The following is a 14,516-nucleotide window of genomic DNA, read 5'->3' on the forward strand; positions in this document are numbered from 1 at the left end:
TTCAAACAAAGCAACGGCGCTGCCACATCTGCGCATGCGTCAAGAAATACCCCACAACGTGGCGGTACACTATTTTGTAGCCAGATAATTTCACTACACTTAGCTTAAAAACTTTAAAATATATTTTTGTATATTACAGTAATCGTTAAACTTGTATGTTAATAAATATAGATTTAAGGAAACAAAGTTGTTGTACTTATGTGCATGTGCTTAATTTGTTTTCGATTATTTTCCTTCTGAAAATATCTGGCTTGTGGAAATTTACGTCAGCCATATACACGTGATGGTTGGGATCAAACCAACGACCTCCTTTATATCAGGCGAGGTAGTTAACATCTGGCCCCCGCGGCACCCCTTTCACAATTGGTTAAAATTTCACTATTGTAACCTCACTCGGCGTTTAATAACCTACCGGGCTCTGAAAACATTCCAGTGTTTCCCAGCTTAGATATCCAGGTTGCTCGCAGCCTTGTGTGCGGCTTGTAATTAACACGAGCCCAACTTGAGCTTTTGTTGATCAGCTCTTGCATTTTCACGTAAATTTATAGTGCACATTGGAGTGGGTCAACAGCAATAGAGAGATGGTCACCACTCTCAATTTCTACCAAAAAAGAAAAAATAAGTGTGCCGGGTAAATAACGTTGATTAAAGTGAGACCCCCCCCCCCCCCGAATTTCAATAGTCTTCATATCCCTGGTGGCTTGCCACCTCAGAAAGTTGAAAAGCTCAATTTTTACAAAGTCAAAGGCCTTCTCATAGTCCAAGGGCCTTAAACAAGGTTACTTGATCGTTATGCATCGCTCCAAGAACTCGGTTTCTAATCTGAACGGGTACACCGGTAGAACACCTTGATAATCCGATCGCTTGTCCGCTTTAAATTCTGCGATGCTTTCCAAGATCTGACTATAGAGGGTGAATGGAAAATGGAGTGTTACCCCTATCTCTATAGAAGAATTAAATATATTACAGGTATGCACGCGTCATGAGAAGGGACCCAACCACAGAACGATTCAAAGACCAGGACCCAGTTTGCCAGTGATTTTATTATCAATCTCGTTTCATATTTTAAGGCGATTTCGGTTTATCAGCAGAAATGGGCCGGCCACAGGGCCCCTTGGTGAGGAACACGCACTCCTGGAACGGGGCATGGCCGGCCACGAGGATCCGCGTCCACGTGGCCATGAACGCTTGGAAGTCCACGCTGGCGCCTTGGTTCTCGTGCAGATCCCCCATGATCTTGCGCACTTCATCCGGGTCACACGCACCCTGCAGGCATGATAGCGAGAACAGTTTCTGCTATTAAGTAATGCAGCAACGGGAATCAACATGCTACGGTGGCCATTATAAGCGGTCGCAATTAATCCCTAGCAGCGGCTACGCGCGTTCAGTCATTCCTGCAAAACCAGCGCCACGGCCCCTGGCAGTCTTGAGTCGTTCCGGATCCAGACGGGGCTCTCACAGTGCGGGGTCTCCGACTGCACGAGGATGAAGAGCAGATTACGGCGACACGCACGGCTTGAGAAACGCATGCGTGGTGTAACCACCGCGCGGAGCTCGCAGGAAACCCACCGCCAGGTAGGGCCGCATGTGCTTCACGAGCAGATTCTGCAGCGCGTGCTTCCTCATGGAGACGCTCCCCGCGCCTCCTTCACAGTTGGCGCAGAACTCGCGCACGAAGATGTCCATGACAGCGCTCAGATCCTCCATGGCGGCGGCAGATGAAGGCATCACGAGATTCTCACTGAACGTGTAAAGGATACACTTAGATCACCAATAGAACATTTAGACTGCTAGCGAGCACCTATTAAATGGTAGCGCGGCACATGAGGGGGTGGGGTTATGTATCCACATCACAGCCTCATGTGGCAGAGATGAACTAGGGAAGGCACAATACTAGTCAAGATATTCCCAACCCGGTGTGTACAGAGCAGGAATCGAACTCGGGTGGCCGGGTTCATAAAGCGCAGAGCCCAACGCGCGATACATTACCGCGCATCTCAGACACGAAGGTACACTCCACACGGGTTAACGCCGTGCAGAGGCCATCCGCGGAACACGAATGCTGCGTTCAGGAGCAGACTAAAGAACCGCGATAAAACGTGGCTTAACAAATACGGACCCAGACTTTAGAGCAAATGCCTCAAACTCGCCCCAACGCTCGAGTAGAAACAACGCAGAGAAGATTTATGGTGGCCAATGCGCGGATGTCGTCTCCGAGGCCCGGTTCGCACTAAGAGGGAACAAAAACAACTGAACATACCGCGAGGTAAAGCAGGAACAGAGACGAGCTGAAAACACTGACTACGCCTTTCGCAGAGTTTAAATCCTCACCTGTGCTGGTGACGTCACCAATTACTGCCTTCACCTGTGCTGGTGACGTCACTCATCATTGCATGCACCTGTGCTGTTGATGTCAATCATCATTGTATCGACCTGTTTTATTGACATCACATGGCTCATCGAGTCTCTGTGGACGAATCTGACCAATCCCGTGCGTCCGCTCATTTAGACGAATCACGTGCGCGTGCGGGGTAATGGTGATGATGGAAGCAGCGACGATGAAGATTGATGAGGATGACGAGGAAGGTTGCTGAGTTTGTCTCTGTGATGTTCACCATTGTCGTGAAGACGCCACTCGCCGTTCTTTTGATCACAAATCCCATGCGAATTTCTTTACTCAGTGTCAATTCGCGAGAACTCTCACCTTGCCACGTGATAGGCCAGCAGCTCACCCCTCTTGCTGCTGCGCAGTCGCAGCCCTCGCGTTCACGACTCCGATCGCCACAGCGCCACTCATCCTGCAGAGCGTCACCGAGTCTCATGACTTCCTCCCTGGAGGGTCCTGTGCCGAAGTTTGGCCAGTTTCACATGGCTCACGTGGTTCATACTCATTCTCTGCGAACGACTGGAATTCCATCGCTTCACAAACGTCCGTGGTTCACATCACATCTACATAACTTGATGTCGAGCTGTCGATTCTCTACGATTAGTGCAATAGCCACTTCATATATTTTAATGTCTCTAACTTTATTTAAAAGTATATTCTACTACGGTCACTTTAAATGTATAATATACTTAAAGGGTCACTACTGACGATGCGCTCCCCAAATTTCACCAGGCTCACTGTTCATGAACTCTTGGAAGTGCTTGCACAAAGGATAGTAACATCTCATCCTGTGTTCTTTGGAATCTGAATATCTGGACTTGTCCAGTGACTGCTGAGAAAGATCAGCTGACAACAGGGGAAAGTCCTTGTGGCGGCACGGAGAGACGGCTGACAGGAGGGAATAGACCCCACTGGGACAGTCATGGGTTAGCTTCCCATTTCTGTAGTTTCCCATGCTTCGCAGTATGTTGGAAACACCCGATTTAGCTACAGAAAGTCAACATACGAGAATACCCCTAGAGTCTGCGAGAGCGGGGGCGGAAGATGACTCATCGACTGACAACATGGTAACGACTGGACCGGAAACGACTACGAGTAATGAGAGCACAGCACAAGAGAACACCACAGCAACTGTCACAAGTTCCGCTGCAACAGCAGGCCACAAACAGATGCAGGTATGTGTCTGTGGTTGGAGGAAAGTTACATCACACCATGGGTTGAGGATCCACCAGGGGAAGAAGGGGTGTTTGGGTAAAGAGAGACAGAGGCCTCGCATTGATTACTTTCTGCGAAAGCGATCAAATCAGTCGAATGAAGCACAGCAACTGGACGCAAACCATAGTTTGCAGTGCATCAGTACCACTGTCATGGAGGACGTAAACTCAAGCACCGAAGTAACAACTGAGGTGGAACCAACAACAGGAGTGGAACTCACCCAGCCTCCGAGACCTGCAATCTAGAGGAGACTACCAGGGCACAGACCGTATGTGAAGTGGCCTGGCGCCAGTGACAAGAAGTTGTGGGAAACAGTGAATACTGACCTTACCTTGACCCTCGAGAAACTTCGAGGCACTGTGGAGAAGAAGTTGGAGAGGATGGGGGACATCATCTATGAGTACGGGGCAGAAAGCTTTGGAGTGCAAGAGGCAAAAGGCGGGAGAAAGGTTCCAACCCCACCAGTTTCCAGGAGGCAACAAGAAATCAAGCGCCTCGTTCAAGAAAGGAGACAGCTTAAGAAACAGTGGAAGAAAGCCTCGGAAGTGGAAAAGGAGGGCATAGAGGCACTTCAGGCAGACATCAAAACCCGGTTGGCATCCCTCCGTAGAGCAGAGAACCTACGGAAGCGCAGAAGGAAGAAAGAACAAACTAGAACTCGATTCTATAAAGATCCCTTCAAGTTCCTTAAAAGTCTCTTCACGAAGGAAAAAAGTGGAGTTCTAAAAACAACAAAGAAAGACCTAGAAGAGCACCTGAGAACAACAAACTTTGACTCAAAGCGACATGAACATCTGGCCATCCCATCAGATATCCCACCCATTGAACCCCCGGAACATCATATTGAGACCAGCCCTCCGACATGGAAAGAGGTGGAAAACACAGTTCGAAGGGCAAGAACAGCATCAGCCCCGGGGCCAAATGGAGTCCCGTACAAAGTGTATAAGAACGCACCAGACGTCCTGAGGTTCCTCTGGAGGCTTATGAGAACAGCTTGGCAAAAGAAGATAATACCCAAAGTGTGGCGTAGGGCAGGCGGGGTCCTGATCCCTAAGGAGAAGGATGCAGTGAACATCAGCCAATTCCGCCCAATCTCCTTACTGAATGTCGAGGGTAAAATCTTCTTTAGGATCATTGCCCAGAGGATGGCCGAGTACCTGCAAAGGAATGCGTACGTCGATACATCTGTACAGAAGGCAGGAATATCAGGGTTCTCTGGCTGCTTGGAACATTCCAGCATGATCTGGCACCAGATCCAAATGGCCAAGGTGGAGAAAAGAGACCTCCATGTAGTCTTCCTCGACCTCGCCAATGCATTTGGCTCTGTGCCCCATGAACTCCTGTGGTCTGCCTTCAGATTTTTCCACATACCGGACACCATCACAACCCTGGTGAAGTCGTACTTTCAGGATCTGCAGTTCTGCTTCACCACCTCAGAGTTCACCACCTCATGGCAATGCCTAAATGTAGGTATAATGGCGGGATGTACCATTTCTCCATTGGCATTCATAATGGCAATGGAGGTTATCATTAGATCCTCAAAATGGGTTGCTGGTGGACAGCGAGTCGACTCTGGTTTTCGCCTCCCTCCACTCAGAGCCTACATGGACGACATTACAACATTGACCACCACTGTCCCATGCACCAGGAGACTGCTCAGAAAACTCGAGGAGAACATCAGCTGGGCCCGTATGAAGATTAAACCATCCAAGTCACGCAGCATCTCGATTGTGAAGGGAGTACTCTGTGACCTGAAATTCTTCATCGGAGATGACCAAATCCCAACAGTGTCTGAGCAGCCGGTAAAAGCCTTGGAAGGTGGTATGATGCAAGCCTGAAGGACAAAGACCAGGTGCAACAGCTGCGCAAAGACATCAGTAGTAGCCTACAGTCCATCGACAACACCCAGCTACCTGGAAAGTTAAAGGCCTGGTGTCTGCAGTTTGGTCTCCTACCCCGGGTGTTGTGGCCCCTAGCAGTGTATGAGGTTCCAATCTCAACAGTGGAGAAGATGGAAAGAGGAGCCACGAGCTACTTAAAGAAGTGGCTCGGAGTTCCACGATGCCTTACCACCCTAGGCCTCTATGGAGATGGTGTCCTCAAGCTGCCCCTCACCAGTCTAACCGAGGAATTCAAGTGTGCAAAAACCAGGCTCCAGATGACACTGAATGAATCTCGAGACCCAGTGGTGAGCAACAACGCGCCGACCTTGGCAACTGGGCGCAAATGGAGGCCAGGAAAAGCAGTCCAGGAGGCAACAGCAGCCCTCAGACATGCTGACATTGTGGGTCATGTTCAGCAAGGGAGAGGAGGCCTTGGGCTAACTAGCCGTGCTGCTTGGAGTAAGGCCACTGCACCAGAGCGGCGGAAGATGGTAGTGCAGGAAGTACGCCATCAGGAGGAGGCTGCAAGGTGGGCCAAGGCAGTCTCTCTTGCCAAACAAGGACAGTGGACTCGATGGGAAAGTGTGGAGAAGAGGAAGATCAGCTGGAAGGATCTGTGGGCCATTGAAGCGAGGCGGTTGAGCTTTTCCATCAGAGCAACATATGACATCCTTCCAACACCAGTTAATCTTCACCAATGGTATGGTGAAGATCCGGACTGTGTCCTCTGTTCCATGCCAGCCAACCTCAGGCACATTCTCACAGGGTGTAAAACAAGCCTCACCCAAGGACGCTACACTTGGCGTCATAACCAAGTCCTTAAAAACCTTGCGTCCGCCCTGGAGGACAAGCGAGCTGCCACCAACTCCCTACCACCCCCAGCAGCATCACACCCCTTACGGACGACCTTTGTCCGCGAAGGGGCTAAACCACCGAAGAGCGGCTCTACACCAATAGAGCGAGACCAGCTGCGCTTGGCCCGCGACTGGAAAATGCTAGCTGACATTGGCCGGCAACTTGTGTTTCCTCCGGAGATCGCAACCACCACCCTAAGACCTGACATGGTGCTCTGGTCCCGTTCGCTCAAGAAGGTCTTCATCATTGAGCTCACAGTACCCTGGGAGGACTCAGTAGATGAGGCTTATGAGCGAAAACATCTGCGCTGTGCCGATCTAGCTGCCGAAGCACGGCATCATGGCTGGAACACAGAAGTCCGACCAGTGGAGGTGGGCTGCAGAGGTTTTGTGGCAACATCTACAACCAGACTGCTTAGATACCTGGGAATTAAGGGCCAGAGCCAGCGTTCGGCAATCAAAGCTGTATCGGAGGCGGCAGAAGGCAGCAGTCAGTGGCTCTGGATGAAGAGGAAAGACCCCAGCTGGGCCCCAAAGTGAGAGGGCCAGGAGGTATGCAGTCAACAATGCTTGACTCAGGGAGGAGGACGCCCCTGCCATGCATAGTCCCATGGGATGTTGGCTACCAACAACAAGGCAACTCCTATGACTAATTGGGAATGGGACGCAAGCGTAGGATTGATCACCCTGTCGCTGGCCGCCTTTGGGGAGGGTGTATAGTATGAAAGGCCGAAACACCCTAGGAACCAAAGGTCACTACTGACGATGCGCTCCCCAAATTTCACCAGGCTCACTGTTCATGAACTCTTGGAAGTGCTTGCACAAAGGATAGTAACATCTCATCCTGTGTTCTTTGGAATCTGAGTCGATTTAGCCAACATGCCTATTATAATCACCCAGGAATGTCTGTCCTTAACGCTCGTGACGTCACTCCACATCGGCCAGCCCCCCCTCATTAATATTCATGAGCAGGTGACGTCCTCAAAATGGACACCCCCCACCCCTCCTCATTAATAATCATGAGCGGGTGACATCACTCATTATGGAGTCATGTTTGGAATCTTGTGGTGTTGATTGCCCATACTTCGCCACTGTGGTAAGTCGGTGTTGCTGAATGGGATGAGTTGCAGGGGGAGGCAGGACCGTTTAAGTTGTCATGTCATGGCCATCCAGTTAGGAATACAGATATCGCACTCCCGAGGCCCTCTGACACAGCACTGTCATTGACGCTGCACTAGTGGAAATGGAGTGACTTTCAGAGCAGGACCTGGAGACACATTCACGCGACCACAGGGATAACTTGGAAACTCCAAATACAGGCGTCACGGTTGAAATCAAACCCACAGCCTTCTGTAAACCTGGCAAGGTTGTTGACGTCTCGCCAGCACGGTGCCCCTTTCACAAGTTGTTACATTCACAATTTCACAATTTTAACCGATCAGCCTTCAATAACGTACTAGGCTCTATAAACAAATATTCGGCTAGTTTTCCCAGCTGAAATCAACGTTTCTCGCAGGCTTGTGCATGATCTGTGTTCGGCTCATTTAACACTCGCCCAACTTTGGGGCTTTTGTTGATCTCTTGCATTTTCACATTCCTAATCGCACGTTTGAATGAGTCAACAGCAAATCGCAGATGGCCACTACTCTCCATCTGCCCGTGCCTTTATTTCCATCAATAATATCTTTGGGAAACACATTTTAGGTGTCCGGTGAATAACGTTGGTTCAAGTGCAATTTCCCCTCATATCAATGGAGTCTTCATCTGCACATCCTTGGCGTAGCCCCTTTCCATCTCCAAAGTTGAAGCTCAATTTCCAAGGAGTCAAATACCTCAGTCCGCAAGGGATGGGACAAGGTTACGTCCCTCCAGGAACTTTCTTTTATGCCTAACTGCTCAGGTGAGGTTGGCTGCTAGAATTACCCGCAATTTTCTTTCAGATCTCGTGAACGGTGAAGGAAATGTTAAACCTATTTTACATCATGAAATATTCCAGGGATGTACCCGTTCTCGGAGGATAATTGGACGTCATGTGTCAATCACGGACCTGTTTTTAAACAGGACAAAACCAGATACCCCTAACTTCTGTGAGGTCAGTGCCACGCGTGTTGCTCCTTTGGGCCGAGGCAATCCAAAGAGGGGGCTCGATGGATCACCACCATTGCGCCATTGCCTGTAACAGAGTCTGCATCACGAGGCGGGAACCAACCACAGCCGTGTCCACTGCTCGCCTGTGCCAATTCCACACATGATTCACCAAGACCAGGACCAGTTAGCCAGTAATTTTATTAAGAATCGTTTTATATTTTAAGTGATTTATTTTGGTTTATCAGCAGAAATGGGCGGGCCACATGGCCCCTTGGTGACGAACACGCGCTCAAATTTCGATTTAAAGCTTTCGTGACTGCAGGGATTCATCTTCTTGGTTATTTCGGTAAAGTCACGTAGAAGGGAAGTAATAAAATAATAAAAATAAAACATAATAAAACAATTCTCACGACGTTTCGGCCACAACGCAAGCAGCCGTCCTCAGGTGAAAACCAGGTCCGTCGAGGCGACAGAGTCTGAATGAAACAGCACACGGGCTTAGAGCATATATATAAGCTGGGCGCATTGACAAAGGAATTTGCATATCAACAGGAATTTAGCATATTTATGGGAAATGCAGGAATGTAATTAGTACTGCATATGCATGTGCATTATGCAGGATTAACAGCATCAAAGGGAGCTGCAGTTACTGCTGCTGCAGCAGTTGCTGCTGCTGCTGCAGTTGCTGCTGCTGCTGCAGTTGGTGCTGCTGCTGCACTTGCTGCTGCTGCTGCACTTGCTGCTGCTGCACTTGCTGCTGCTGCTGCTGCACTTGCTGCTGCTGCTGCACTTGCTGCTGCTGCTGCAGTTGCTGCCTTATCCATTTTAATATAACACTATGTATTATTCTACCCACCCTAATGTGTATCATACTGCTATATGTTTACTGTACAATTACGACACCATACATTACTCTGCACACTGCACCATGCCAGTGAGTGGAACGCGGTCTGAAAGTCACCGTTAACGTGAACACAATCAGTTAAGATCCGAAATGGTTTATTACGTCCTTCCAATGATTGCTAAGCCAGAATCCATCTTCTCGGTTGAAATTGTCTCTGTGTTTGTATATGTGGATCGCCTCATGAACGAATCTCTCATGATAGCCAGATGGCTTGCAGAGAACCTCTGTCTTGGAGAAGTCAATGTCATGTGAGCCTACTGAATTGTAACAGTGATCTGCCACGGCTGAGGTGTTTGTCCTACCGTGTTTCAGGTCTGCCTTATGTTCACGGATGCGGTCCGAGACATGTCGTTTGGTTTCTCCAATGTAACTGCTACCACAGAGGCAACTTAGTTTGTAGACGCCAGGGTACTGTATGTCTGGAACCACATCTTTTACAGACGGGACCAGATCACGGATTTTATGTACTGTGTTGAATCGGACCTGGATCTTGTGTTTAATCAGGATTTTGGAGATCTTTTTTGTGACCCCAGCAATGTAGGGTAAGGTGATGGTCTTGAAAGGCTCCTCAACAGGATCCTTCTTGATGGTTGGAGTGATGGCTTTGCGGATTGTGTAGTCTCTTCAGCTGCCGCTATGTCGACTAAATGTAAGGACAACTTGATTTCCAAATTCAACCGCCTCTCAAACAAGAAACCGGACCCACACATTGAAAAGCTAGATGTTAACAAAGTCGTAATTAATCGCAGTAACAGTCCTATTTCTGAAGGTTTGAAATCCGTTTTAGCTAAAGGACTAAACTTTGCAGTCACACCTAGACACATACCAGTTAATGATATAATTGCTCGAGTAGATGTAGCTCTCAAGGGCTTGAGTCACATCGCTGCAGACGTAGCAAGATCTGAAATCTCTGTAACCCTCAAAAACGCTAAGATGCCAGCTAGCACCATTAGCAAAGATGAGCGTTTTGAATTAGCTCAATTAAAAAAGAGGGATGACATTGTCATCCTCTCAGCCGACAAAGGCAATGCCACTGTCATCATGGACAAAATAGAATACAACAACAAAATTCAAGAACTACTCAACGATGGCAGCTATACAAAAATAAAAAGAGACCCCACCAACAGCCTCGTCTCCAAAACCAACAACATCATTTCTGCTTCAACCGCATTAATTGATCAGACCAAACAGTTCTCGTTGAAACCTTCTGCAGCCAGGCCACCAAGATTGTACGGCTTGCCAAAGATACATAAAGAAGATACACCTCTTCGTCCCATTGTCTCTACTATCAACTCCCCCACTTACAAACTGGCTCGTTTTTTGTCCGAAATCCTACGGCCTTTCACTGGAAAAACCACCTCTGCAGTACTAAACTCTACTGACCTGGTATCGACAATCAAGGGGATTGCCCTGTCCCCAGACGACCTGCTTGTCAGTTTTGATGTGGTTTCCTTGTTCACCAAGGTGCCTGTGCCTGACACCATCGCAATCATTGAAGACTTGGTTCATCAAGGACTGAATGCTGGGGTACCCCCCCTGGTGAGACACTGCTTAACCAATACATACTTCACCTGGAATGGAACCTTCTACAAGCAAATTGAGGGCACCCCAATGGGCTCCCCCCTATCTCCGGTTGTAGCCAACATCTTCATGGAGAAATTTGAGACGGACGCCATCCAGACTGCCACTCTACGCCCGACCTTATGGAAGAGGTACGTAGACGACACTTTTGTCATCTGGCCACATGGCCGGCCTGCTCTAGACCAATTTCTCGACCACATCAATTCCATACACCCAGCCATCAGATTCACCATGGAAGTCGAAAATGATGGCAAGCTACCCTTTTTGGATGTCCTAATCAAAAGGAGACCTGATGGTTCAATGAGCCACTCTGTCTACAGGAAAGCCACCCACACGGATGCTTATCTAAAACCGGATTCCCACCACCATCCATCCCAGAAGAATTCCCTCATCAAGACTCTATATCATAGAGCCCAATGCATCTCCGACCATGAACACATTTCCAGTGAACTCAAACACGTACGCCAAGCTCTTAAGGCTAATGGTTACTCCGACTACACAATCCGCAAAGCCATCACTCCAACCATCAAGAAGGATCCTGTTGAGGAGCCTTTCAAGACCATCACCTTACCCTACATTGCTGGGGTCACAAAAAAGATCTCCAAAATCCTGATTAAACACAAGATCCAGGTCCGATTCAACACAGTACATAAAATCCGTGATCTGGTCCCGTCTGTAAAAGATGTGGTTCCAGACATACAGTACCCTGGCGTCTACAAACTAAGTTGCCTCTGTGGTAGCAGTTACATTGGAGAAACCAAACGACATGTCTCGGACCGCATCCGTGAACATAAGGCAGACCTGAAACACGGTAGGACAAACACCTCAGCCGTGGCAGATCACTGTTACAATTCAGTGGGCTCACATGACATTGACTTCTCCAAGACAGAGGTTCTCTGCAAGCCATCTGGCTATCATGAGAGATTCGTTCATGAGGCGATCCACATATACAAACACAGAGACAATTTCAACCGAGAAGATGGATTCTGGCTTAGCAATCATTGGAAGGACGTAATAAACCATTTCGGATCTTAACTGATTGTGTTCACGTTAACGGTGACTTTCAGACCGCGTTCCACTCACTGGCATGGTGCAGTGTGCAGAGTAATGTATGGTGTCGTAATTGTACAGTAAACATATAGCAGTATGATACACATTAGGGTGGGTAGAATAATACATAGTGTTATATTAAAATGGATAAGGCAGCAACTGCAGCAGCAGCAGCAAGTGCAGCAGCAGCAGTAAGTGCAGCAGCAGCAGCAAGTGCAGCAGCAGCAGCAACTGCAGCAGCAGCAGCAGCAACTGCAGCAGCAGCAGAAACTGCAGCAGCAGCAGCAACTACTGCAGCAGCAGTAACTACAGCTCCCTTTGATGCTGTTAATCCTGCATAATGCACATGCATATGCAGTACTAATTACATTCCTGCATTTCCCATAAATATGCTAAATTCCTGTTGATATGCAAATTCCTTTGTCAATGCGCCCAGCTTATATATATGCTCCAAGCCCGTGTGCTGTTTCATTCAGACTCTGTCGCCTCGACGGACCTGGTTTTCACCTGAGGACGGCTGCTTGCGTTGTGGTCGAAACGTCGTGAGAATTGTTTTATTATGTTTTATTTTTATTATTTTATTACTTCCCTTCTACGTGACTTTACCGAAAGAACCAAGAAGATGAACACGCGCTCCTCTAACGGGGCATGGCCGGCTATGAGGATTCGCGTCCACGTGGTCATTAACGCTTGGAAGTCCACGCTACCGCCTTGGTTCTTGTGAAAATCCCCCATGATCTTGCGCACGACTTGAGAAACGCGTGCACGGTGTCGCCGACACCACGGAGCCCACAGGAAACCCACTGCCAGGTAGGGCCGCATGTGCTTCACGAGCAGATTCTGCAGCGCGTGCTTCCTCATGAAGACGCTCCCCGCGCCTCCTTCACAGCTAGCGCAGAACTCGCGCACGAAGAGGTCAATGAAAGCGCTCAAATCCTCCATGGCGACGGCAGACGAAGGCATCACGAGATTCTTTGACTGGGGGAACGAATAAAAATATGTTTTACCTGTATAGCCTTACCAGACTGTTGGAACAAGTGCTGTTAGCGATCACCTATTAAAGCCAGCAAGCAATACACGAGGGGTTGGTCAGCCAGCGCCACGCTCGGCCACCTTGGTCTCCTAAGCAAAGTTTACAACCACACCACGTCTTTATTGGTGGCCGAGTCGACCTAGGAAAGGCCCAGGACTGGTAAAGAATACACTGCGGGTGTTGGTCCCGAGTGGGTATCGAATTCGGGTCGCCTGGTTCAGGATCCCAGTGCGTTAACCGCTACACTTCCTCGCTCATTTCCTACACACGCATATAAATTACACACGGGTAAACTCTGCGTAGAACCCCTACACAACACGAGTATTGCTTTCAGGAGGAGACCAATAAATCAGGACCAGACTTGAGCAGCTGCCTCTCTCTCACCCCAACGCTCAAGTAGATGCAGCGCAGAGAATATTCACAACGAGAAATCGACGAATAGTCTTCACGAGGCCCCTCCGCATTCAAGACGTTAAAAGGAGACGGAACTCACGGCAATATAGAGGAACAGAGACGAGCAGCAACCACTGAATGCGCATCGCGCGGGGTTTTAAATCCTCACCTGTGCTGTTTACGTCAATCATGATTGTGTTGACCTGTTTTATTGATGTCACGACTCATCGCGTCTCAGTGTGTGAATCTGCTTATTCAGACGAATATCTTGGGAGTGCGGGGTAATGGTAATGATGGAAGCAGTGACGATGATTGACCACGATGACGAGGAAGAGGTTGGCGGAGTTTGTCTTTCTGTGATGTTCACCATTGTCGTGAAGATGCCACTCAACGTTCCTTTGATGGGAAACTTGATCACAAATCCAATTCACTATCACTTTTTAAATTATAATCTACTTGAGCCCATTTAGGCGACAAATGACTCATTAAACATTTATTTAAGTCCAATATTTTAGATTTCTCGTGAGGCAGTTGTTTTTGGACAGATTTCCGTTTGCTTTACTCTATAGTTTAATACATTTCTCGTCATTTCGGCGATCCAGGTCACTTGCAAATGAGACTATCCTCGTCTCTTGGAGTTTCTCATCTGGTTAAACAAAATACATTTCACTTTTCTAATATTTTGATTCGCGCGGTATTGATTGACCATACTTCAGTGGTAAGTCGGTGTTTGTGAATGGGATGAAGGGGGGTGTGGGAGGCATGCCCCTTCAATAGGAATACAGATCTCACACTCACTCGCCCCTCTCATGGACACAACACTGGGATTGGCAGTGCGGCTGCACTTCGAGTGGAAATGGAGCGGCGCTCTGAGCAGTGGAGCCACCAAAGTTGCGGGGAATATCGCAACCCGAGCGCGGCTTCAGATTTCCGCCTTCAGCAGCAAAATGTTTGAAGCCTTCCCCGAGGTCAGAATCCGGGAACCAACACCAACTCACGTGCCAGATCTACAGGATCCAACCCATTTGTCGTTCGGGTCTCCTTCATCACGAATATAGCGCAATGCGAACTCCACGAGCATTACAGACGCTGCTGGCACGATTTTGCGATTCCTTCAGGACTCGTTTAC

The 14,516-nt window shown here is 48.6% G+C and overlaps 1 protein-coding gene across 1 annotated transcript; it reads right to left on the minus strand.

Annotated features, from left to right (window-relative positions):
* Positions 1-1,065: 1,065 nt before the first annotated feature.
* LOC133353819 (protein S100-A1-like) lies at positions 1,066-1,749 on the minus strand. Its single transcript, XM_061570239.1, has 2 exons — positions 1,570-1,749; positions 1,066-1,266 (listed from the first exon to the last, which is right to left on the minus strand). Exons 1-2 carry the CDS (start codon positions 1,726-1,728, stop codon positions 1,066-1,068), a joined length of 360 nt encoding a protein of 119 aa, XP_061426223.1. The 5' UTR covers positions 1,729-1,749.
* Between the last annotated feature and the right edge of the window lie 12,767 nt (positions 1,750-14,516).

This window comes from Lethenteron reissneri, chromosome 45 (genome assembly GCF_015708825.2).
Source record: "Lethenteron reissneri isolate LAM-NWPU_2019-01 chromosome 45, ASM1570882v1, whole genome shotgun sequence".
NCBI lineage: Eukaryota > Metazoa > Chordata > Hyperoartia > Petromyzontiformes > Petromyzontidae > Lethenteron > Lethenteron reissneri.

What these genes read in the sequence shown, in the direction of transcription:
- LOC133353819 (XM_061570239.1), bottom strand. Translation starts at nt 1,728, where the DNA reads ATGCCTTCATCTGCCGCCGCCATGGAGGATCTGAGCGCTGTCATGGAC. An exon ending in ACATGCGGCCCTACCTGGCG is followed by an intron (nt 1,267 to 1,569) that starts GTGGGTTTCCTG and finishes TCATGCCTGCAG; the next exon opens with GGTGCGTGTGACCCGGATGA.